General features: G+C 39.2%; 2 protein-coding genes across 3 annotated transcripts; one reads left to right on the top strand and one right to left on the bottom strand.

Annotated features, from left to right (window-relative positions):
* Positions 1-12,575: 12,575 nt before the first annotated feature.
* Positions 12,576-19,168, top strand: cilp (cartilage intermediate layer protein, nucleotide pyrophosphohydrolase). Its single transcript, XM_077518408.1, has 8 exons — positions 12,576-12,632; positions 13,350-13,520; positions 14,634-14,903; positions 15,289-15,465; positions 15,765-16,070; positions 16,143-16,251; positions 16,344-16,492; positions 16,584-19,168. Exons 2-8 carry the CDS (start codon positions 13,457-13,459, stop codon positions 18,938-18,940), a joined length of 3,432 nt encoding a protein of 1,143 aa, XP_077374534.1. The 5' UTR covers positions 12,576-12,632; positions 13,350-13,456; the 3' UTR covers positions 18,941-19,168.
* On the bottom strand, positions 19,167-25,529 carry eif3jb (eukaryotic translation initiation factor 3, subunit Jb). Of its 2 annotated transcripts, XM_077519080.1 has the most exons (8): positions 25,277-25,529; positions 25,051-25,136; positions 22,586-22,637; positions 22,410-22,510; positions 22,211-22,304; positions 21,811-21,975; positions 21,640-21,713; positions 19,167-20,623 (listed from the first exon to the last, which is right to left on the bottom strand). In XM_077519080.1, exons 1-8 carry the CDS (start codon positions 25,497-25,499, stop codon positions 20,495-20,497), a joined length of 924 nt encoding a protein of 307 aa, XP_077375206.1. In that variant the 5' UTR covers positions 25,500-25,529; the 3' UTR covers positions 19,167-20,494. The 2 variants fall into 2 exon arrangements, with proteins under 2 accessions (XP_077375206.1, XP_077375207.1); XM_077519081.1 differs by lacking the exons at positions 25,051-25,136; positions 25,277-25,529 and adding an exon at positions 22,933-25,036.
* Between the last annotated feature and the right edge of the window lie 310 nt (positions 25,530-25,839).

The following is a 25,839-nucleotide window of genomic DNA, read 5'->3' as shown; positions in this document are numbered from 1 at the left end:
TTTCTTCAATTGCTGTATTTCCTGAAGAAGTGGCTCAATGCTCTTCTTCATTTCAAGTAATTCGGCAACCATTCCACTGAGTTTTTTAAGAGAAGATTTTATCTCCTCAATCTCGTCGGCTCTTTTTCCGCCAGGCATTCTGCAACAATGTAGTTACAAATCCCAATGCAAAAATCAACAAGTAGTTAGATTCACGAGCGAGTGCAGGAGCAAGTACAGATGCGTCCTTCCTCAACAGATGCGTCCTTGAAGTCAATAATACTAATAATAATAATAATAATAATAATAATACTAATAATAATAATAATAATAATAAAACACACAAAGTAGAACAAACAAGAAAGGTGTAATGCAAAGGTAAGTCACGAGTAGTTTAGTATAGTGTTGCACGATAATATCAGTGGCCGATAATTTTCGGCACTTATCGACCATTTTGACGTCAAACAGATAATAGAGAAATCTGCAGATAATTATCGGCAATTTGATTTCATACAGATAAACTAGATAATAAAGAAATCCATCAATAATTATAGACATGCCACGTTGGTCCATCTGTTGTGTTTGTGGCTCATATCAATAAAATTGAGCTTCATGGTGCTTTACATACAATGAAACATTGTGCAAAGTTTATATAATGTTTCAATGTATTTGTTAGACTTACAGTAGCACTTGAAAGCATATTTGTATTCAAATTAATTTTGCAAACAATTATCGGATTACTTATCGGTTATCAACATCGGCACCTCTAAATTATTGGTTTATCGGTATCGGTTGGTAATAGCATTATCGTGCATCCCTAGTTTAGTAGTTTGCATTATGACAACTTTAATACCACGAGAAGGCAGAGATGGGAAAATCCATGTCCGGAAAGTGAAAACTAGCTTGTTTACCTATCAATTGAGTAGATACACCTGTGGCAAATTGCGACAGATCAGCAGAAAGCTCTGCAAAAGCCTGATCCGAATCATCCTAATCATTTGAATCAGGTGTGTTAGAGGAGGGAAGCATCTAAAACATGAAGGATAGTGGCCCTCCAAGACCGCGACGATTTGAGCACCCCTTATTTAAATGTTAGGATTAGGAACATCCTTTTTTTTCCCCAATCCTTTTCTCCAGTGCAAAGTTGAAGGTTTATTCTTGGTACACAAGCCTTGAGGAAGGCATTTTCATTTCTCTGACTTTACCACATCAACACAGCTCCTGAAGCTGTATGAATGTCGCCTCGGCCAGCTCATGTTAAGCATGAAATGCTCCATGTGGCACAGTGAAATTCATCATCATAGCCTCTGACCATTTGGGCGTAAATGCTGCCTGCCAGCTGCTCCTCTCTTCAGGCACCTCTCACTTTCTATACAGCTTCAGAGCACCGCAGGTCTCCTGCAGCCCAACCTTCACCCTGCAAGTTTGCACTCATCTACACTAAAATGACAGCCTGTTCCCACACTTCACACACTCCATTGGTGTGCATTCACAAGCCCCAAGCAAAATATGGGATCACCTCTGTCACAGAGACACCTCTCCTCTGCCATGACCTTTACCAGTAATGCTTCGCCACAAATACTTTTACTTTTGATATGAAAGATATTTTTTTTCCGTTTACACCATTTTTCTTTGAATGAATTTGTACAGTAAAGATGTTATCCCACTACAACGCAGTTTTAAGTAGACTATCGCAGACCGGTTTTTGCCACCATTTAATGTTTTATTCATGCATATTAATTTACTGCTTGCGTAAATGTATAAACCAGACTGCACTCAAAAACAGATGGGTCAAAAATAACCAAACCATGGGTCAAAAATGTTCTGGTTCTTGTGCTTCTTGAGTCATCTTCTGTTAAGATAACATATAGCTAGGCTATGTGAATGTGAGTGGAAGATTGCTGAGTACATGTGCGGTCAAGTTTGCAATAATTTCTTAACAGAAAACAGGCGTGCTCAGCAGACTGGCTCTAACCATTCTGCTGCGTTAGATGTTCTGGTTATTGAGCTTCTTGAGTCATCTTCTGTTAAGATAACATATAGCTAGGCTATGTGAATGGGATTGTGGAGCAGAGCAAAGCATTCTTCATTGCAAGCAGAAGCAATTCTTCATTGCAGCAAATGTATGATAACATATTTACAATTATTCTTACAATAAAAGAACCCCAGAAAGTTGGGTCAAATTGACCTATAAAGTGGATGGGGCCATTTATGATTCATAATTGGGTTACTTTTGACCCAACGGTTTTTAGTGTGGGTCATCCTTTGTTACTGATCATACCTTAGTTTTTTAAAACTCTTAATTGCTTAAAGGAACTACAGTACTGCAGTGTCTGCTTTGTGGCACGTGTTTCAGTACTTTATGCCAACCATAGGGAGCGGTAGCACCCAGAGAGAACCCACACAATCAACTATAGAAGCAATCTTTGCAGTTCCTTGCGTTCCTGTGGCTGGCCAATTCATCGAGTACTTTGCAGGTGCAGTCGTCATGTAGGATGGTCGTCACCCGCACACCAAAATGTCATTTAGATTCACAATCACATCTGGCTGGGATGTGAGTAAAGATAGCCATGATTTTTGAAAGGCACTGAAAGTGGAGTTGAGGCCAAAGGTTATGTGTTTGTAGTGGAAGACCCTCATTTGGGGCCATTATATTAGTTTCGAGTTGTTTTTTCCCCTCCAAAGTCATTCTGAAAATCTAGAAAGGCAAAATCATATAAACAGTCATTGACATTTTAGAGTGCTATTTCCTAAATGGCAAACCCATATTAAACTTGCTGGGGTTATCTCTTAGTCAGTGATCTTGAAATTGTGACCCACTGTTGGCACTCAGCCATATTGAAAATAAACTGGAGACTAATGATTACGGCAGTGTGATGACTTTGAAAGTTGAGCAGCTTGACCGTGGCATTTAGGTGCCATCTAGTCCTAAATGATGTGATAATATACTTGTCATAAAAAGGACACGGATGTTGTAATGAAATATTATGATGATAATTTGAACATGTGTTCTAAAAATGGACAACTAATTGAATCAAAGTAAGCATATCTGCCATGAACTGTAATTAGTATAATTAGGATACTGAAGGAGAAATTTAGTGACCTGACAGGACCATGTGACATTCTCAAGAATGGCTTGCAACAGTGACCACTTGTAATTACATTTATTATCCAAATGTGGGTGGCAAGGTCAATAATAGTGAGGCGTACAAATGTGCATTTTCACTCTCGCAAACGTGGGAGTCTTAAGCTGTCATTGGATAAAGGAATTAATTTTATAAACTGACAGAGCAAACTCGTTTTTTTTGTTTTTGTTAAATATAAACAACGAAATGCTTTGTGTAAAAAAAAATACATAATCATTCAGAGGTAATGCCAATGTTGACCTTTTCCTTTAGTCAGCCGTGTTGACCTTTAAAGACCATCACGGTTTAATGACAATGAGCAGTCCACACACTTTCAATGTAACCTTTTATCTAATCTCCTTTTTTAACTGATAAATCTCAAATGAAGACATGATACTTTTGACGTTTCGATGACAATGCCCATCTGGGCCAGATAGAGACATCTACTGACGAACCATGATCACGTGACATGATCTCGATCTTTACACCACCAGAATATATAAAAATACAATAAAATTCAAAATTAAGTTAAATGGTTCAATTTTTCATATTGTGTAAAAAAGTTTTGTTTGTGATGTTTTGGCCTTTAATTGTCTATTTTTTTCCTCCCTCGTCATCTATTGTTTCACTGTGTCATATATGTTGATAATAAATAGGTTTGAGCATATTTCATAAACACAAGGTAAAATGGCCCCTCCTCTTTTTTTTTTTCAATTTTTTTTCAATTACCAATATCCGATCACCACTAGAGGACAGCACTGCTCTTTTATCTTCTCTGTGACCCAGAGTTTCAGCTTAAAGAATCCTAAAAATATATGTACCTAGTGGCAGATTTTAGTAATGCAGAACGTTGAACACAAAGGAAATACACACACTTTTGTGAACAAGACAGGCTGCACGATTTGTGTGAATGCGGCTCGAGGACCTTCCCTGCTGATTTTTGCTGGCTGCGAACATATCCAAATTATGTCTTTTGCAGAAACAATAATACATTTGAGTATTGTCTGTGACAGTAATTTAGAAATGTGTATAATAATATTTGTTGTTTGTTCAGATGTAACACTGATAGTAAGTACTGGTGAAAGCAAGGCCATATCTTTCAAACATTTGTCATTCACTTTTCACTGAGGGGGGTTACAGGTTGCAGATGTGGAATTAACAGCTCTTAACGTTTCTGTATTGTGAAATATACTGGGTCTTTCTTTTTAACCACTATTAAAAAAAAAAAAAAAAATCTTGTGCAAATGAAACACAGTCCAGGGGCCATTCGAGGATCAGAGTTTGGGGGTGCTAAAACAAAAATAAAAAATGGGGGTTTATTAGTTATTATTGGGTAGGTGGTTTGGGGTACTTCCACTCCAAAAATTGCATGGGAAGGCATTGAGTCAACCAAATCTAATAATAGTCAAATATAAACATATCCTATACCTCAAATTTCTTGGATAAGGGTACTACTCTTTTTGATAAAACAGCTCCTCAACATACACATTCGCAGTATGCATGATTCTGGAGTAAACCAGCACCCCCCACAGGTTACAGCGAGTATAAAAATGGACCTTGGACAAGTTGGACTTGGTTGTGGACTTTAATTTTAAATGAAACACAACATGTAAAATATATTAACACTACAACTTAATGCTTTTTTTCTTACTTTATATTCCCTGCTCTCTGTGTCTGACTGTCTATGTCCCGTCCATCATTCAACCGTACAGTTGCCAGCCAACCAAAGGGTAGATAACCAAGCAATGTGTTTTTATCTAAACTAATACATTGATTCAACTTATACACAGTAAATTCTGTGTAGAGTAAATTTGACTCTATTTAGATATGGACCAAATAGACTCAATTTTACAGTAATTTTACACTTGGAAAATTAAAATAAAGAATTGGAAAAATAATCAAAATAAAGTGACTGAAGATAGGAACAGCCAATCTACTCCCTGAGCCACACAGATCCTGCTTTATACTAGTATATCGCTCATGTCAGCTGCAGCTGATTCCATGATTACTGATTACACGGAATCTTCCTCTTCCTGTTTTCTCGGTTTGGACATGTGACATTCACAAGCTGAGCTGTGATTGGTTACCTGAGCCCTTGTGATGTCATTTTCAGTCGACAGCAAGTTGCACAATGTGTTTTTAAAGGTACTAATTGAAGCAAAAGTAAAGATGGGCGAGACGAGGTGGATCAAACCATTTTCAATCAAATGGGGGATGTACAATAGTTATGTTGTTTAAATATTACTTTAAAACTGTATGTTTTATGTATGTTTACATTTATGGCTTCTTAAATAATATCACACCATCAAAAAACATATATGTATAGGCTTATAAACTCTTAAAAATTTTGGGGTGCTATTGTTGCTGAACACCCCTCAAAAGGGGCTAAATACGCCGCTGATGCAGTCCATCCTTCCATTTTCTTAACCGCTTGCTCCTCACAAGGGTTGCGGGGGTGGGAGTTGCTGGAGCCTATCCCAGCTGGCTTCGGGCAGTAGGCGGGGTACACCCTGAACTGGTTGCCAGCCAATCGCAGGCTGATAAAGTATATTTAAAAAAAAAAAGGTTCTGCTATATGACTTTCCTGTTGTGACTGTGAGGTAAGCGAAAAGCAATAATTTTAGGAAGTAAGGGAATTCAAGCAGCTCCCAGACAATGATGTCATATTTTCAGGAAAAACATGCTACTAGAAGTGCTTGCGCAATGTCGTTCTCCAGGTCACTGTGTGGCCTGGCATTCAACTTTTCAACTCCATTTTTTTTTTAAGTGTGGCTAGCACTCATGCTGTCAAACTGATGAATAGAAACAAATAAACATTTTTCAGTGGTGAAATTCCCTCATTTGAAAAGAATGCTTGCATCTGTTTTAGCAAATGGAGCCAATTTTAAATTACTTATTATGTCATCAATCGTACTCTACATTTATCCATCCAAGTCTTTCTAATATGTACAGACAAGCCACAACATTATGATCCCTTGCACCAAACAGGTTACATCTAATACAAAAGCTCTATCAAATAATCTTCCTTTAAAAGTTTTTTTTTTCTTTCAGAGCTGTATGAATTTCAAATGTATCACTATTACTGAGGATATTGTGCAAGTAGTCATCATGTTGTGACCGCTCAGTTTAAGGTCACAGCTACATTTCCAGGACAGGTCACTTTCTAACATTTTTTCTTACACATTTACAATAGTTCTCACTTTTCTTTGGACAGTTCAAGAGTCAGTTTAGCTTTTGAAAGTTTTTTACGCACAAGAAGAAACGGGAGTGAATGTAATTAGGTCTCCACAAACTTCACATTTTATCATGCATGTGTGTTATGCCATCAGTCACAATCCCGTTTTGTGTCTATAGCCAAACAATGCTGTTATTTGCTGAAATATGTGTTGACACGCTGTTGGTGGTTGCCCAATACTTGATTGCTGTAATGTTCTCACATGAACATCTGTGAGAGAACATCTGTTTTTACAAGCTGCTACAGTTTTGCTCATAATGTGATGTTTATTTGTGCTCAGTCAATTTAATTATGTCTCTTTCATCATTGCTCGTGGTAAAATCATTATTTTTACATCATTTCTCAGCAATGAAATGGTTTACGTGAACAAATGCAGCTTCTTCTTTTTTTCTTTGATTAAATAATCGGGCACCCGTGCAACTGCTATAGGGACCAATGGGTAAGCTCAAAAACTCTTGCCATTTCCAAGTTATTTAGTGAAACGACAAAAAATTTTGCCACAATGGCAACACAATTTAAGTGACGTTCATTTGAGTGTATTCAGTGATCCATTTCTGGTAAGTAAAGTATCAGCAAAATGTAAGGTCTCCCCGAATCCCCCTCGGACTAATACATATAACAGCAAATATGTAAAACAATGAAATTATGTGATATATTCTTCATTGATAAGATAAGCGTGCTTATATATATTCAAATGACAAAATAACAGCGTCCAGTAGGTGATGTATTTCCACACCACTGTAAATCATTAACTCAAATGACTTACATATTGTCCAATGAAAAATGAGCATTATTATTGCTCTGAAGGCAAAATATTGGATTATTGTTTTAATGTGCAAGTGTGCCTAATGTTTTTCTATGCACATGAACAATACGTTTGATGAAAATTTCCATTACTTTATGTAAATGACCAAAACCAAAAGTCACAACTATGAGAAGTTACTGTAATTATGGGAAGAGTGTGAATGTTTTCTATCAAAGAGTATAAACATTATAGAAACAAGAAATCCACATGCACGCACCACGGCCGACGCCCAAGGCTCTCAAAGTGCAGCCAGATTTTCAACAAATTTTGTACATTTTCACAAGGGGGGGATTAGACTTTCTTCCTTTCTTGGATCTCAAAAGAGCTTCCTGTTGCCGAGTGACTCAAATAAATGTGGGGGAAGATATTCCACTTGGTGGGGAATATATCTTTCTCACAGTAGAACTGCACGAGAAAATGTCCAAACTCAAATCGCCGGGGGCTCAGAAATTCCTTCAACTGGCCAAAGTTTAAGAAAATCTTTTATTTACTACAACTTGTCAGACGATTAAAATTAAGCGGCTCAGATATTGGATGGATGGCTGTTTAATGTTAATGTAAGAATATTCCTGCATATGCAGTATATTACTCTGCGTGCGTTCTGACAGAAAGCCCAAAGAATTGGAAGAGAACATAATTTTCATTTTTTAATGAAGTGATTTTCTTCATTTCCAAATGAGATGCTCTCCTGCACATGTTAACTAATGGGCTCTTCAGGGTTCTCCAATTCTCAGTTCAAAAAGAAAATTGGCAAATGTATCATCCATCTTTCAGGTCAGGCCCACATGTTTCTAATCTAGCACTTAATAGTGCATGTCTTCATGCTTGACTGAGGTGAGGGAGCCAGCGAAGAAACACGAAGGACACGTTTTAACCTTTGAATGGAATGTGCATCATCTACCTTAAGGTGTCAGCTGAAAAACAGGCAGGATGTCCAACCCTTACTGTTGTGTCCAGGTGGTCATCGCAATAGCCTGACAAGCCACACCCACTTTGATAACATCCATCCATCCATCCATTTTCTTGACCGCTTATTCCTCACAAGGGTCGCGGGGGATGCTGGCGCCTATCTCAGCTGGCTCTGGGCAGTAGGCGGGGGACACCCTGGACTGGTTGCCAGCCAATCGCAGGGCACACAGAGACAAACAACCATCCACACTCACACGCACACCTAGGGACAATTCGGAGCGCCCAATTAACCTGCCATGCATGTCTTTGGAATGTGGGAGGAGACCGGAGTACCCGGAGAAGACCCACGCGGGCACGGGGAGAACATGCAAACTCCACCCAGGAAGGTCCGAGCCTGGACTCGAACCGGAGACACTTTGATAACATATAACGAATAAAAACAAAATGCAAAGATTTACAGATTTACAAATATGTTGCAACTGATAAACCTTTCCCTACCAAAAAATAAATAAAAATGTTCGCTCCTTTTGAATTTGACAACTGAACTTGTTTTAAAAAAAAAAAAAAAAGCTCAAACCGAGGCCTGTTCCCTATTGTGTTACATTACTTTTCCTTTTTAAAACACACATTAAGTGTTTGAGAACTGAGAATACCAAATGCTGCTTCGCTGTAGGTGGAATATTCTTTTCCATCCTTACTTGATGTACAATTTCAGTTACACAACAGTCTGGGATCTCTGTTGTCATAGTGCGCCACACATTTTGAATGGGAGGCAGGTCTGGATTGATGGCAGGTCAGTCTAGTACCATACACACACAAAAATAAAGAAATAAAAATAAAAAAGAAGTAATATTTACTTGAAAAAAAAACTAGTAAAGTTGTTTTCACTCTGAAATTCTAAGTACATTTTACAATGAATGTTTTTGAGTACATTTTACCAGTTTATTAAAAAAAAAAAAAAAGATTGTCTAACAAGCAAATGAGCCTGACCAAACACACGTGGCAACAGACCTACACAATCTAAAGCTGTAATTAAACAATATCATATCGAAGACTGCTTTCTGAAAGTAGTGTTGACCTTAAAACTACCAAATTCTAAACACTCACTCAAAGCCCAACAATATAGTACAGCCTTTAATGGCTACAGATATAGTACAATGCCATTCATTTTAAAAATGCATTCACTCACACATACAAACATGATCTCCCAGGTGGGGAAGCGAAACCACGCTGTTTTGAATGGAAAATATTACTCATGAACAACTGCATGTAATTTTTTTTAGTTTTTTTACAGTGTGGTCATCAAGGCTATTTTCTCATTTTGTTTAACATAGATATTAAATAATAAGTAGTAGGAATGGGCAGGCAGTGAATGGGAAAACTTTTTCACTCCAACAGTTGCAGGAAGCCTAAACAGGAAAGAAAAAAATAATAATCCAGATTCAGTGTGTAATGTTTTGGCATCTAGTATTCCCTTTGCGATGGTAATGGACTTTCCGCATGAGGGAAAAAAAAAAAAAAGTAGTGTTATTTGAACTACAGTATAGTTTTGTTCTCACAGAGAATACAGTAGGAACAATTACACCGTCCATGTGGCTACACAGTGTCTGAGGCTTCAAAAATACTTCTTCAGCGCAGTGAGAACAGAACGGAGAAAAAAAAGGTGAGACAGAAAGCATTCGCGGTTGGTTTTGGTCATGTTAATGACTGTACCAGTTCAAGTATGCAGAGCAGCCTCTGCTGCTGTCATTAGGGGGCCGCTGTGCATAGCGAAAGGGAGAAAGTTAACATTACTTCTTTTAGGTCTTTTCAGGAAAAAGGACAAAAAATAGATGAAGTCTCAGAAAAGGAGGAGGAAACGGGAAGACATTTGTAAATGAGAAAATCCTGAGAGTAAGAGAAACTTGATAATCACTGGTTTATAAAAATATAATAATAATAATAATAATAATAATAATAATAAGCATTTGTTGTGCAGGATTCATATTGTTTGTGAAATTAAACAGGAAATATGTGAAAATAGTTAATAGAAATCTTCCCTGCAAACTACATCAGCACAATATCCTCCATTATTTTTCTTTCGTGGTGACTTCTAGTATAGGACAATTTACGGTAAGTAAAGGGGTTCTTGGCAACACCATTTGTATCTGTAAGGCCACTTTTTTAGGGAAATGGAGGGCCACAGCCTGACTTTTCCCCATTTTAGTATTAGTATTGTGCTCCAAGGGAAAACATCCTAAAAGTCAAGAATTCAACTTCTCACCTTAAAGTAGCTCAACTGGAATTGCTTTCGACAAATCATTGGGTAGTTTTACTAGAACTCAGTTTTCCAGATGTTGCCCTTGTCTGACTTAGCAGTTTTTCTAACTTGGCAAGCAAAATGACACTTTTGTTAAGCTAAACATGGAAAATTGATTCTGGAATAGTCTACATTTGTATTAATTAATGAATGCTATGACATAATATCAACAGATACCGATTGTGTATTTGTGTGACTAAATAATAAATGAAACTACTTATACTAAATAGCTAACCATAACACTGGTGAAAGTTTTTTTTTTTTTGTTTTTTTTTACTTTTCAATGATTAGTCATGAGTGTTCAAATTCTACAATTTTTAATTCTACTCCAAAGAGAAATGGTTTCTTACATTCCTCGACACCTCGTCTTACATAAGTACCACCGGGCATCAGTCAATGCTGGACAAGAAAGGTGATGATTTATGCAAGCGGTCGCAAGGGCACAAGCTGACAAATTTTGGGGTATTTTTTTTTTATAATTAATTTCAATAATAAATATTTTTTAATTATTATTTTATACCGCTGCGTAGGTATAAAATTAAAGCGGAAATATTCAGGACTGACACAAGTTGATACGCACACACTGTAATGTAACCAGCTCCGTGGTGAGTGAAATGACAAAATCATCCATCCATTTTCTGAACCGCTTGTTCCTCGCAAGGGTCGTGGGGAGTGCTGGAGCCTATCTCAGCTGGCTATGGGCAGTAGGCAGGGTACACCCTGAATGGTTGCCAGCCAATCGCATGACAAAATCACATTTTTCACCACAAATTTGCCAATACGTTGGAATTTAAGGAATTCAGAACTGGCTCATGCCCATGATGAGAAGGAAATAAATTACATTTCAGGAAAGCTGCAAGATGTTTCAACCAACAATAAAGTTTGCTAACCTGTGAACAGCCAAGCTAGCCACTGATGTTTCTCGTACGTCCTTTCTTGAAAGTGAGGGACGAAATTCTTCCCGGTTTTCGTTAGTAGGACGACCACTTGAAATTATATTTTCGCTGGAGCATTCCTGGAGAAGGCCGGAGGACCGCGGAGCACGGCCGAGAACGCTGGAGCCTCCTCGGGCATGAAATCTGGCATTTGCCGGCCCTCCATCTCCGGGACGCAAAGCCACTGACTGCTAGCAGAGTATGCCAATTATGCGCATGCACGTTGTCAGATACGCTGCTTGACTGCCAGCTTTTTTTTTTACCATTCAAAAGGCTCACGTTTTAGAAACCTCTCGGAACAAACACAATTTGACTTCTCATTGCGCATGCGCAAAAGCTGTCGGCTTTCCGGTTTACAAAGCCGAGCTTCCTCTTACTAGACACCCGTTTATCGCGATGGTTCGTGTGTGCCAACTATCCGCTGTCGGTTTTCCACCTCTCTGCAAGGAAAACAGGACAAATTACACAGGAATTTAAGACCAAAGCAGTAGAACTGTATTGTATAAGATACATATTTCAATGATTTTATTGAAGGGCTTGGGCATGCACCGCATTAATAGCTTATTATGACCGCTTGCCACTGGTATTGGTGCCTAGCCTAAGGACACCACAGCCATGTGTCCAAGGAAGGTCTTGAACCATGGTCCTCATGATGGTTGTTGACCATCTTTAACCGCTTGGCCATCCATCGGCGGATCTACTGGGGTGGCAAAAGAAAGCCTTCCCACCCCAATTTGCACCAACAAATTTGACATTTACAATCGAGAACTTAAACGTCTGATTGCAGTGAATGCAACACTTTTTCCCCTACATCTTTGTCCAATTGTAAGGGCCAGATGTGTACAAATGTGCAAAAGTGCAACATTCATCTGTGCCTGAACAAAACAACTGCGTTTGTGAGTTCCGCAAATGAGCTAAAGAGACATGCTCACTCTTCACACTGAAAGGTCAGTAAAACTGAGTGGGAGTAAAGGTATGTTTAAAAAAAAATATATATATATATATATATTATAATAATAATAATAATAATAATAATAATAATAATAATAATAATAATAATAATAATAATAATAATAATAAAGTTTTGTCACCACCCCTCAAAAATGCCTGCCCCCATCTTGCCACCCCATCAATATCATTCTCGGTCCGCCACTGGCCATGACTGCTCAATAAAGGGATAGGCTAATGGGACATACTGCCAAGAGAGGAAGGAGTTGTACTTCTGGCAGAGCAGTATAAGAGACACTGGAGGAGGTTGCTGAAGCACACTGAAGAGGAGAGATTTGAGAGGACACAGAGGGGAGGAACAAGACAAGGAAATATCAAGCATAGGCACAAGTACCAGGTAGGACATGTCCCTTCTGTATTGCTCAGTCTACCTTATGCTGAGAGGTTTAACATAATACTTTGTTCTACTACTACTTAAAAAATAAAACTTTCTTACATGAACGAGAAGAAATCATCAAGGATTTAAAGTTTCCAGTAGTAATTTTAATGGTATTAAAAATTTGGGTTGCCTTTGTTAAATTTTATTTGAATATCAATATATGCTTTTCATGCATGGTAGATCTGCAACTAATTCATTGTAATAGTAGGCAATATGCATCAAAACATCTGAATTGAGTGCAAATGTGATAAATTGTCCAGATTACATATATTTTTGATTATTAAACACAAAGGCAAACTTTTGTGTGTTAAGTGTGGTAAGTGGATGCAGAAATCTTTGTGAGCCCCCCGACAAATGGTGATTGCTAACACAGATGTGAAATCTGAGGGGGGGCTTCAGCAACGACTTTTTTTGTTGTTGTTTTCTTTGCCGCAGCCCTCCCCATACAAAGATGTCTGAGTCCATGTTTGAAGGCACGTTCCCGCTCAAAAAGTCAGCACGTTTGTAACTGACATGTCTTACACATCAACAGTTTGAAATACATTTGTTGCTACTGTGGTTCAAAATGTGCCTGATAGTGTAGCGGTTCACTCAGTGATAATATTAATGTGCCATGTTGTAGAATGTTTTCTATTCTATTTCTATTCTTTTTGTTGTCATTTTTTCCCACCAAAGGTGACATTGTGCTGCTGGGTTCTATCCTGTCCTGAGTTCCTGGTGTAAAAACATACATTACGACAGGTTGAAAGTTTTTCAGTCATATACAAAGGCAGAGGGTGACAATGCCACTGAAGCTACTCCTTTTGATGGTGGGAATTAGCCAAGCTACAGTTTTTTCTGCAAAAGGTGAGTCTTGCACAAAGCTCACTCGACATGGCCAAAAACTGTGCTATATGTATTTAAAAGCCATTCATCTCAGAATAAAATATTTCAAGACACTTGCTATAAATACGATTAATAAATTCAACATTCTTGTCAAACATTCGAGAATGCGCCAATTATAAGAAGCTGGCACTGATGAATCTGACTGAGCTAATGCTAATCGCAATCGATCCAAATGCTTTGCTTACCTTTTGGCTTTGACATGACAGTGCTTCTGCAATTTGGTTGCCAGACTCTGGCTGTTAAGTTATAGGCAGAGAAACTTGGTTTGTGGGTGTTATTTTTGTAAATCAAAAACAGAATGGCTTGATTGCAGACACACAAACACGCAGAAAGACCCAGCCAAGTAGAGATTTACACTTTAAGACCCAACTTTTTGTACACAAGCAATTAAAATTAATTTTCCATGATATCTGCCCTTTATCATTATAGGAGTCAAAGAAACAAATTGGCAAATACTAATACAAAATTTATATCAGGATATACAATCACACTAGGGCTGCACGATATTGGAAAAACATGCGATATGCGATATACTTGCCGAATGTAGCGATATCGATATTATTGCGATATTTAACATGTACCTAAAAAAATTACATTTTTATTACCTAATGAAAGAAAAACATTTTTCATGCGGCAAAATAAGCAACCTTAATGTAATCTTAGTTAATTAATTGTAATTATGTCTTGATAATTTTCAACTATTGGAAGGCGATGCACATTTTAGTTAACATCTGACTGGTCAAATTCATATTAAAAAGCATAAAATTCCGTATAAAACTTATTGCATGCCTTTGCGATATGCATATTTCAAGGGCTAATATCGCGATATCGATATTTTATCGATATATTGTGCAGCCTTAAATCACACAAATCAAATGAAATCAATGGTCTCTTACAGGAATATGGGGAAGCCAAGATTTTAGCACTTCTATGACCCACTCTCATGGTAATTCTAAAAAAAAACAAAAAACAAAAAAAAACACACTTCCTTTTAAGACCCTATAAGGTTGTGTAAATTGAACTCCATCATTGTCCTCACTTTGATTTCCGTGCTTGCTTCTGAACAACCGACAGACAACTACGAATGGACCACGTGGTTCAATGTGGATCATCCAGGAGGCCGTGGAGACTATGAGCAGCTGGACGCCATTCGCTACTACTATCGGGCCCGTGTGTGCGACACTCCCCAGGCGCTGGAGGCCAGAACCACCGATTGGGTGCCAGCCCGTGAAACTGGGGAAAAAGTGCATGCAGACCCAACTGTGGGCTTCTGGTGCCTCAATGAGGAGCAAGGTTCAGAACGCAACTGTTCCAATTATGCAGTCCGATTCCTTTGTCCCAAAGGTTTGTTCTCATTTTCAAAATGTTGCAATATTAGTTTGGTTAAACCAATGTTCCGTTTCCTTTGTGCTAAGTAGGATGCATATCGCTGGTGTCAAGCCGAAACCTCATAAGTTCCATTATTTTTATTTTTTTTAATATTTACTTTTGATCAGTCCTCATACAACCAATCTAAAGTGTTGAAAATGGATTGCTCTCTTTCACAATGTAATGTTAATTATTAAACATGCCATTGTTGGGGTCTCCTGAAAAGTGACAATTTGGGAGGTACAAGCTTTTGTTTGGCACGACACCAACGATATGTGATTGTTGATTAATAATGGGCAACAACTGTGTAATTGTTACTTTATGGTGTTGATACTGTAGGTTTAAATCTCTTTCTTAGCAGGTAACAGTCTAAATGTAAAGGATATTTGGAGTCCGTGGTCAGACTGGGGTCCATGTGCTGCTGTCTGTGGTCAAGTGGGAGTCCAAATTCGCTCCAGAAGTTGTAGTTCTCGCTCAATGCTTTGCAATGGCCCAGTGGTAGAAAGGAAAGAATGTCATGGACCAGACTGCCTGACAGGTAAGCTCACATTGATTGGTTCAAACAACTTGCTTTTTCTAAACAAGCGAATCTAAGCAAATTCTGCCTGTCGGGTCCTCCACTTTGGTCTGGAGTGTATATACAGTATATCTATTTGTGATACAGTACATCCACAAGATGAAGCCTAATTCTAGCTGCCATGTCACTTTAACATTGTGTACCATCGTAAAGGCAATATCATTGTCAGTGATTGTTTATATTCCAGTCTGGTATATCAGAATTTGAGTAAGTGGGATGATTTTAACACTGAAAATTGGTTATTTTACACCCTCCTTTAGATTGCCCCCTCCATTGCATGATGGGGAAGGTGAACGCAGAGTGTACTGCATGCATGTGTGACGAGCACATCCTGCTGGGCTCTGTCCGTGGTTCCGGAGGTCTCATTGGAGAGGGTGCTGCAATTCTTGGCTCGAACAAGCTCCTCACCCTCACAGACCACAATGGACATTTTCGGATCCCCGGGCTCTGCCCTGATGGCAACACCACGTTGACAATCAGACTGCAAGGCCACACCACCCTCAGTGTTATTGTTCCTAAAAGCGCTGAGCGTACTACAGTCCTCAGCGTACAGCTCAAAAGAACCGGTAATGTGAAAATCATTCTAAGTAACAAATGGTTCAAAATTTATATGTACGTTTATTTTTTACACTTGTCAGATAAGCTTCACGTGTTGAGCAATCCTGAGAGTAAAGCCAGGAGAGAGGGACAAACTGCTGCCTTCTGCTGTAACATCGCTGGAACACCACAGCCAGACAAGTACCAATGGTAGGACTTGATATTTTAATTATAACATACATACACAAAGTTTTCATTGCATTTGTAGACTGGTTTCTAAACTCTCTGTTTCCGCAACAAAGGTTCCATAACAACAGCCTCTTAGAAAGGAAATCTGAGAGCACCTTGGTTCTTAAAGATCTGCATCCTGAACAAGCTGGAGAGTACTACTGCAGGGCGAGTGGTGAATCTGGGGCCATTAAGACCAAACCAGCCACACTCAAAATCATTGGTATGTTACAATTTACTGGTTAAAAAATATACACAAAGGTCAAACATTCAGCGACGATTTCAAATTAAATTGGAATTTCCTTCTCCCTCAGGCAAAAATAGCCATTCATGCAATCCCATGCCTGAATCCCATCTCATACGTCTTCCACATGACTGCTACCAAAACAGTACAAACTCCTTCTACTACAATGTAGGCAAATGCCCTTCCAGCACATGCGTTGGACAGTTGGACCATGGTATCAGATGCAAAGACAAAGTGGCATACTGCTGCGGTGTGGCAAAGATGGAGGAAAGGCACCTGACTTGCCAGGGCTACCAACTACCCACAATGGTGGTTACTGAATGCGGCTGTCAGAAATGTGTCAACACCAAGGCTATTGTGCATGGGAGAGCTGTCGCTGCAGACAACGGTGAACCAATGAGATTTGGCCACATCTTCATGAATGGTATAAGAATTAGCCGTACAGGCTACAAAGGTACCTTCACCATCCACGTTCCTCCCGACACAGAGAGATTAGTCCTGACGTTTGTGGACAACATGAACAAATTCATCAACACAACAAAGGTACTTCCATTCAATGTCAAAGGAGGTGCTGTTTACCATGAAATTAAACTTCTGCGAAAGAAAGTTCCTGTGACCATTAGCTCTTCAGAAACCAACATGCTTGATCTTGGTGAAGTAGAGGGACAGGAACCAATGGCTCACATTCAGATTCCTCCCAATTCCTTCTATAAGGAGAACGGTGAAGTGTTTGTGGGTGACGTAAATGCTAGTGTAACATTTCTTGACCCCAGAGATGTTTCCACAGCAGCTGCAGCCCAAAGTGATCTCAACTTTGTCGGGAATGAAGGAGACACCTTGCCACTGAGAACCTATGGGATGTTTTCGGTTGACTTCCGAGGAGGAGAAACCAATGAGCCCTTGAATGCAGGTGAGGTGAAGGTGTTCCTGGATTCTGCCCAGGTTACGATGCCTGAACACCTTGGAACCATGATGCTGTGGTCACTCAACCCTGATACAGGCCTGTGGGAAGAGGAGGGAAGTCTGAAGGTTGACAAAAAATCCAGAGGAAAAAGGGAAGAGAGAACTTTTCTGATTGGTAACATGGAGATCAGAGAGCGGAGACTTTTTAACCTGGATGTCCCAGAGAACCGGAGGTGTTATGTGAAAGTGAGAGCCTTCCGCAGCGAGCGTTTCATGCCCAGTGAGCAGGTTGAGGGAGTTGTAGTGAGTCTTATAAATTTGGAGCCCACCGCCGGCTACTCCACTAACCCTCGTGCTTGGGGACGTTTCGACAGTGTCATCACAGGCCCTAACGGTGCTTGTCTTCCTGCTTTCTGCGATGAGCAAAAGGCAGATGCCTACTCTGCTTATGTCATGGCCAACCTTGGAGGTGAGGAACTAGAGGCTGTCTCTTCTTCTCCCAAGCTCAATCCAAATCTCATCGGAGTGCCTCAGCCTTACTTGGGCAGGCTGAACTACAGGCGCACTGATCATGACAACCACAGACTCAAGAAGACGGCATTCAGCATCAACTTGGCAAAACCAAGTCCAAACACAGCTGAAGAGGCCAACGGGCCTGTGTACGCATTTGAAAAATTGAAGGAATGTGAGGAGGCACCATTCAGTGCTGCACATTTCCGCTTCACTCGAGTGGAAGGAGATCGTTATGATTACAACACGGTGCCATTCAATGAGGATGACCCAATGAGCTGGACAGAGGACTACCTCAGTTGGTGGCCTAAGCCAATGGAATACCGTGCCTGTTACATCAAAGTCAAAATCAACAGCCCACATGAGATTAATGTGCGGTCCCATAATATGGGAGGCACTCACCCGAAGACAGTGGGCCAGCTCTACGGTCTACGAGATATTCGAAGTATCCGTGACATGGACCAGACGGCAGTGTCAGCCGTGTGCCTAGAATTCAAGTGCAGTGGGATGTTGTACGATCAGGAACGCGTCGATCGCACATTGGTGAAGGTGATTCCACAGGGTAGCTGTAAAAGAGATCATGTCAATCCACTCCTCCAGGAGTACCTGGTTAACCATCTACCACTAGCTGTCAACAATGACACAAATCAGTTCACTATGCTTGCACCTCTTGACCCTCTCGGTCATAACTATGGAATCTATACAGTAACAGATCAGGATCCACGTACAGCGAAAGAAATTGCTCTTGGCCGCTGCTTTGACGGCACCTCTGACGGCACTTCTCGAGTCATGAAGAGCAATGAGGGTGTCGCGCTGACATTCACTTGCGGAGATCGCGAGGTGACTCGTCAAAGTGTTTTCCAGGTCCTGCAGAGCTCCCAAGGTCAGATGGCCACAAGTGCAGGGAGAAGCGAAGGAAGACAAAACCGGCGTCGGCAAAGAGCCAATTCCCGAAATAGTCAAAGACGCAGCACCAGAGATCCCAAAGCAAAAGGCACAAAGGCCAGAAGCTAAACACAATCACTGAGGGTCTACTGCTGAAGACTCACAAATGGGAGTGTCCAATATTAATCTTCATTTGGTGCAAATATTCCATACCAATGCTGTACAAATCAACTAAATGTAACTACACAAGCTAAAGTAAATGTCTTAATGTCATTCCTATTTTTTCAATGTCATTCTTATGCGTAGTTACTGTATTTACTTGAAACTGTAAATAGAATATTTATTACTATTAAAACATATTGCAAACAGTTTTAATTATTTTAGTGATTCCAGCAAGACACCATTTTTTTGACCAGTGATTTATTAAATTAGATGTTTATAAAACACTGCAGCAGTCTAAATGTCAAAACAGTTGCCAATTCTCCATGTAACTTTGAAACTGGTCAAGATCTAGAAAAAGGAGAAATAAATTGCTTTCAAATGACTGTAGCCCATATGAAGACATGACAGAGTACGGAGAGGCTCATAAATCCCCCCCATTCCTCAGCACACTTGACACAAGCCTGCAGAAGATAGAGACCATTTTAACAAGTTATTCCAATCTCACTGATCCAATGTTTTCAAACACTTGTATAAATCAACTTAGTATAGCAAATTTCATTTGCAATTCACCTTCAAATATTCTTCAGGTTTGGGGAAATCAGGTCCAAAAAGTAAAAACCCTGCAACCGTTTGGATTCAGCCACAGGTGCTTCAACTCAACGTGTAAGGGATGAGCTTGTTTCCCTGGCAGTTGAGTAGAAGCAACTGTAGCTAAAGCCGATCTATGGCAGGGTTTTAACTTGCTGGACCTCGGTTCCCCAACCCTGATACTCTTGCCTCCAATTGTTTCAGGTGATCCAGACACACAGCAACAAAATGGCTGTCATATTTTTAAGTCAAAATTGTTTTAAACTTTTTACCCTTCCCTTTAATCTTTCAGCTAACAGTGTGCTTTCTTCTGTAAATATACATTCTCTACTTACGTGTCAGTTTCAGGCTTCCTGAATAAACCCCTGCAGTTAAAAACTATAATGGAATAATGGATTGAATAATTTGTATTTGGCAACCAGGTATAGATACTATATACTCATCTGCAAAGACAACCATCCTCAAGTGAGACGTAAAATATATACGTGACATTCCGGTTTAAGAATTTGCATAGAACCTTTTGTTTCTATGTCACTACATGTATAATTGTAATACTGAGTCTGCTATTGGGACAGTAGCAGCATTCCATTGAAAATGAGCTCTGAAAACAGACAACAGTAATTACAAAGTATACTCCCTTGAACATGTTTACCCAACAGATAAAACTGAATTATTCAGGTATGTGTGCATGTGAAGTCCAGGCTGCATGGAGAGCGAGAGAGAGAGAGAGAGAGAGAGAAAAGGCAATTCCATATGTATGAACATAAGCCAAGGTGAGACTGGATGCTTCCGGTACAGTCCCTGAAGTCACTGAAGCAAGATGAGCGGGGCAACACACAGTTCTGATCTTCCAGGATGGCACTGGACAGCATAAGGTAGAGCTGCAAAACTCGGGGTTAGAAGGGGAACAGGACCATTGCCATGAGGCCTGTGTCACATGAAGTCCTCATAGTCTTGGGCATAGCCGCCATCAAAGCCGCCATAGTCCAGGTCATCTCGCATCTGTGCTTTCAAACCACCACCAGGTACAACTCCTTTCTTCTTCTTTTTCCCTTTGTTTTGCTGCAAGGAAAACAAGTCAAATATGGTCTCTCATTACAAAATCTGAAGATCCCTTTAATCTAGCAGTGGCATATATCCAATTCCGTCACCTAATAGGCAGGCATGCATATACCAAGATAGAATAAAGTTTTTATGGGGTTGACAATGACAGTGAAACAGATCATCTCCTATGACGGAAAAAAATAAAACTTACTAAATAACATACAGTTATGCTTATTTGTGATTTTGGCCATTTTGTCAAAAAATATAAATTTCTCTTCCACTAACGGTGATAGGTCGGGTGAAGTCATAAATGAGAATCACAACCAAAGCTATCCAAATGTCCCTGATTAAAAGTTTACAGAGCGGCAAGTTTTTGGCCTCCTAACATATAAGTTGACCCACCCGAGTTTAAATAATTAAAACCAACCATCACGTGTGATATATTTGATAATAATTATTGTGCACAAATTGAAAAAGAGAGGGAATTTGAGGCTTTGGATCGGGTTATTGGGGGAATTGCCCTTGTTACGGTGAAACAATTGCTTGATAATAGACACATGCAACCATACAACATCTAAGCACAATTGTATCCATGTTTAACAAATATCCGTGAACTAGCAGTAGTTGAGGTTCAATCCTGTATTGATTTATGAGAAACAACACCTATTTATGTCAATATTTTAACAGATGTAGCACAAATTATTGACAATTCCAAACATCCGGGGCATTTCTGATATTTCCCCAATGCAACGCAAAGAAAATGCTTCCTTTATAGGATTGTATTGCTTTTGCCTGTGACTATCATACAACCCAGGCATAATGAAATGTCGTCAAACGACATTTCATCACATATTGAAATCAAAATAATCATCATAAATCAAATTATAAGGAACCAAAGTCCAATGCTTTTCAATGAACGGAGAGCATCATTCCACCGTTGGGGAAAGTGAGGGCTGGGTCACTTCAGGCCACTCAACTGGGTAAGGAGATGTCACAAATACCCGATAAACAAGAAGCAGTCAGCAGTCTCTTACCTTTTCTTGTTTCTGTTTTTCACTAAGTAGAACTGAAAGGGAATTACTGACTTTCTTCAAATCATCCACTTCCACTGAAAAAACAAAACAAAACAATTTTTATAAGTTAGACGTGAATATATGCTGATGAACAGGATTATCAACATATTTCCACCTGAAACAAACGCTTACATGAAATACAGAGTTCCCGAAACAATGAATCCAAGAAACTTGAATAATGCACCGATTTCTCAAACTGGGATATCTTTTCTTTCAGCAATTTTTCAAACTCTGTGAATTCTTCTTTGGAAGATGGACACATTGCATCAATTCCAGGAACTGAAGGGTTGACAACTCCTGGAAACAAATGAAAGTGATGGATTATGTTCTCACAGTAGTTAAAACCAGTGCTTCTCAGTTCCGGAAGAAAAAAACAATTTTGCGCCCCTCCAACATTTCACTGCGACTATAAATACTAAAATTTGTCTCTAACTTTGTTAGAAGTACACCACTGCAGAGGTGGTAACATTCTCTGACAAGGAGAGCGTCCCTGCCACCTACTGGAATGGATTTCCAATTACACTTTGCTTACCGAAGGCATCATTTGCCAACTCCAAGTCTGCATCTTCCTGAAGCTTCTGTACTCTTAACTTCTGTGCGAGTTGTTCTTCGGAAGTAAGGTCTTGCTAGAAAAACAGAAGTCACAAAGTACAACATAACATAGTTCTTCGTTCTTCATTGTTGTGTATGACAAAGTCAAATACAAACGTGAACACGAGGGATGAACTCACTTCCAATTCTTTTTCTTTCAACTCCTGTTGCTTTTTCTTTAAACGGTTTTCTCTCTCCTTAATCTTCTCACTCAATTTTTTCTTTTCAGAAACGTTTGTTTCTGAAAACGAATAAAGATCATCTTAAAACTTTTTGAAAATCATCATGTCAGAATTGATGGATAATTAATAAACACCTGTTTTGTTCACTTCTTTTTTCTCCTCTTCTTCCTCATCATCCCAGTTGTCCTGCAAAAATAATAAAGTGAGTCCATTTCCATCTTAAAAATTAGTAGCCTACAAACTGATATCAGGAATATTAAAAGCAACTTCTGAGTTTGACTTATTATTGACCACCAATGAAATTAAGCCATTAAAAGTAAAATTGTGGACCATGACATTGGGTACACTTGTCCAATCTGTATGTTTAAAAAATAATAATAAAAATAAAAATAAAAGCATGAATGCAGTCTTTTGACTAAAACTAAGATTTGCTAACACATGCAATGAATGGTATGGGTGATCTAAAAGCTTCTAGTCTCACCTGAAAATGAATACACGCCGTTGCTAACTTCATACAGTACACAGGCCAACTGTTTGTGTGAGTACTACAGTGCTGCTTAATGACTGGGATGAATAGGCCAGTACTTTTAAACACTGTGGGAAACTTGTTCATGGTGTTTGATTGTTGCATGATAATACCCCAGCTCACGCAGCACAGGTTTCAGTGATGACAGCTGGCAACTGTGGATACTGGATTCTTTCTCACAATCCTTGTTCACCAGATTTGACCCCATCAGATTTGAAACATAAGTGTGGTCAACATTTTGATATTGATGAAGAATTTATAGATGCTGTAGAGGCATCCCTTGAAAGAGAGATTTATGTTTATTTTTTTTTAAAGTCAGTTTGTGTTGAAACAAAAAATTGGAAAAGCTTGCAATACTAACAGCCACTGGTCTTGTTCAGACCGGAAACTTTTGAGACACCCCTCGTATATTTTAGAAATGTATAAAAATAAAAAAGGATGATTAAATAAAACAAGTAAACAGACCTGGTCAACTATTTCAACATTTAGGACCCCTCAAACTGCAGCTTACATGTGGTTTCCGAGATCGAATGACTGCCTTCACATTACAATACGGGGCTGAACAATAAATTACATTCAAATAGACACAGTGGAGTAGAATGCTATTTTCAAATCACAAATGCTGCCATTTGAAAGGGGGGGGGGGGGGGGGTCAACACTGTTGTTTGTTTGCATCACTGTTGTAATTTTATTCATGACTTATTGACTTATGTTTACACCAGAATTGTTTGGTGGAAACGTTTGGAAGATGGCAAGTCAAAGCGTTTTTGTAGGTTACCCACTCAAACTAGATACATTTTCTTATATATTAACTTGTGGTTCTGATGCCTTAATTTTAGCAGCTGCTTTAAAGACCAAAACATTGATGTGAAATAAAACTGGTAATGTTGATTGCAATGCAGTTTTGTTAAAAAAAAAAATAAAATAAAAAAATAATAATAATAATAATAATAATAATAATAATAATAATAATAATAATAATAATAAAAATAATTATAATAAAGTAAATAATTGCTTGTTAAATTGAAACTGGTATAGTGATTGGGGGGGAATAGCAATTTTGTAGGGAGGTAAACCGTTTATTTTTATAAACCGTTCATCTAGAACATAAATACACATCTGATCGCATAAGAAAACACTAACCACGATCAGTTAATTAACTCTTCCAAACATTTCAAAAAGCTTTACGCGTATTAGTCCCAACAACTTTACTCTACTCAGAGAGATACTTCCAGTGTGTGGAATTTGACGTGAAATCATCAGTTTTTTTCTTCAGGCACACCTATACACCACAGAAAGATGAACAATTAGGAGGCCCACCCAAACTAGCAAATTCCCTGACACCATGGCAACATTCAGGTAAAAGCCACCTGCACAGCCGCAGCAACTCAAGCTTCATCCCTAAAAATAAACCGAAAGTTCTGGAGCTAACGTAAGATGTTGGATGAGTCATCTGACCAGATGGTTTCATCTGACTAACCGCTACTCGCGTTAGCGAACAAGCACTGCACTATTTGGGGCTTACAAAAGTTAATTTTGCACAATCGTCCATGACAACCGACTCAGAACAAAAATATGACCCTCCTTAAGACGACACATTCATTTCCGCGTCAGTAGAGTCGAGGTTACTTCGTAGTATTTCAAAAGCAAGCTAAACGCGGGGCTAGCCAGTGTGTTAGCAAGTCTGCTCGCCAACCGGGTGGCCCAACAGGAGATTAGCTTTGAACTATGTTCATTCAACCCCTTAGACTAAGATTTGTGGAGAACTACCACAAACTGTAAACGTATAGAAATTATCAATAAAAACATCTACGGACCGCAAAATATACTGCTACAATTCCCACAGGTAGCCAAATGCATCAGCAAAGTTAGCCACACTTGGGTTACAACAGCAGAACCCACATGAGGTAGCAATCAGCTAACTTTAGCTTAACTGCGTGGGTAGCGATCGGCTGTCACAGTAAACCGGCGGCAAAGAATGGCAGCATGGCTGGAGCGACCAAGTCTGCAGCCCGTTAACAAAATGTTAGTACGTAAACAAGTCTTGAGGCACCCACTACCATGTTCACTCACTTTAACATCGTCATCTTCGTCTTCGCCTTCCCATTTGTCCTGTGGCGCCTTTTGATCCGGCTCCTGCGGCTCGAAGTTGTCAGCGTCTGTAAAAACGACAGCATAAAATGTTTAAGAGTCGGCCACATAAGGAGTTTGGTAACAAAGGAACAATGGGTTCGTTTATCAAAGCGTGTGACGAGTGAAAAATGGGAAGGTTGCTGTCGGCTCCAAGTTGGTTTCTTACCCCAGTCCGCCATGTTGGCTGTGATGCTAAATGTTTGACAGACGTACAGGCTGCTCACTGCTGCAACCCGCTGGTTACGTTCACTCCACTCCCACCTCCGACACGTCACTGATATGAGCGCACTTGATAATGTCGACACTTTCCGAGAGGCCAAAATGAGAATTCCATTCATTCGTTTATTTAATTGCCACGGCTTGTTTTCTGCCCTGTGGCGGTTTCGCATTACCCAAAAACAGACTTGATGGCGTCAGAGTGACATCACACATTAGTCGACCGCCAGACTTTTTGATCAGCGTTTAAGAAGTTACCCTTTAGACAGGCATTTTTGTATCGTGTTGACATTTTTTTTTTAAACATAACTTTTAAAGTGTTTATTGCCCTCACCCTTATACTTTATAACTGATTGTTAAGTAACAATGGACAACACAGAAATGCAATCGTATAAAGAAAAAGAAGTTTGGGCACACCTGTTATTTTTTCAAGATTTTCCTTTATTATTAGTTATTTGAATCAGCAATTTCTTATTTTTTCAGCTATTTGAGAAGTGAAAAAAGTTTATTGAA

This window comes from Festucalex cinctus, chromosome 4, assembly GCF_051991245.1.
Source record: "Festucalex cinctus isolate MCC-2025b chromosome 4, RoL_Fcin_1.0, whole genome shotgun sequence".
Taxonomy (NCBI): Eukaryota; Metazoa; Chordata; class Actinopteri; order Syngnathiformes; family Syngnathidae; genus Festucalex; species Festucalex cinctus.
The sequence above is the reverse complement of the archived record's forward strand: the minus strand, read 5'-3'. Positions and strand labels throughout refer to the sequence as shown.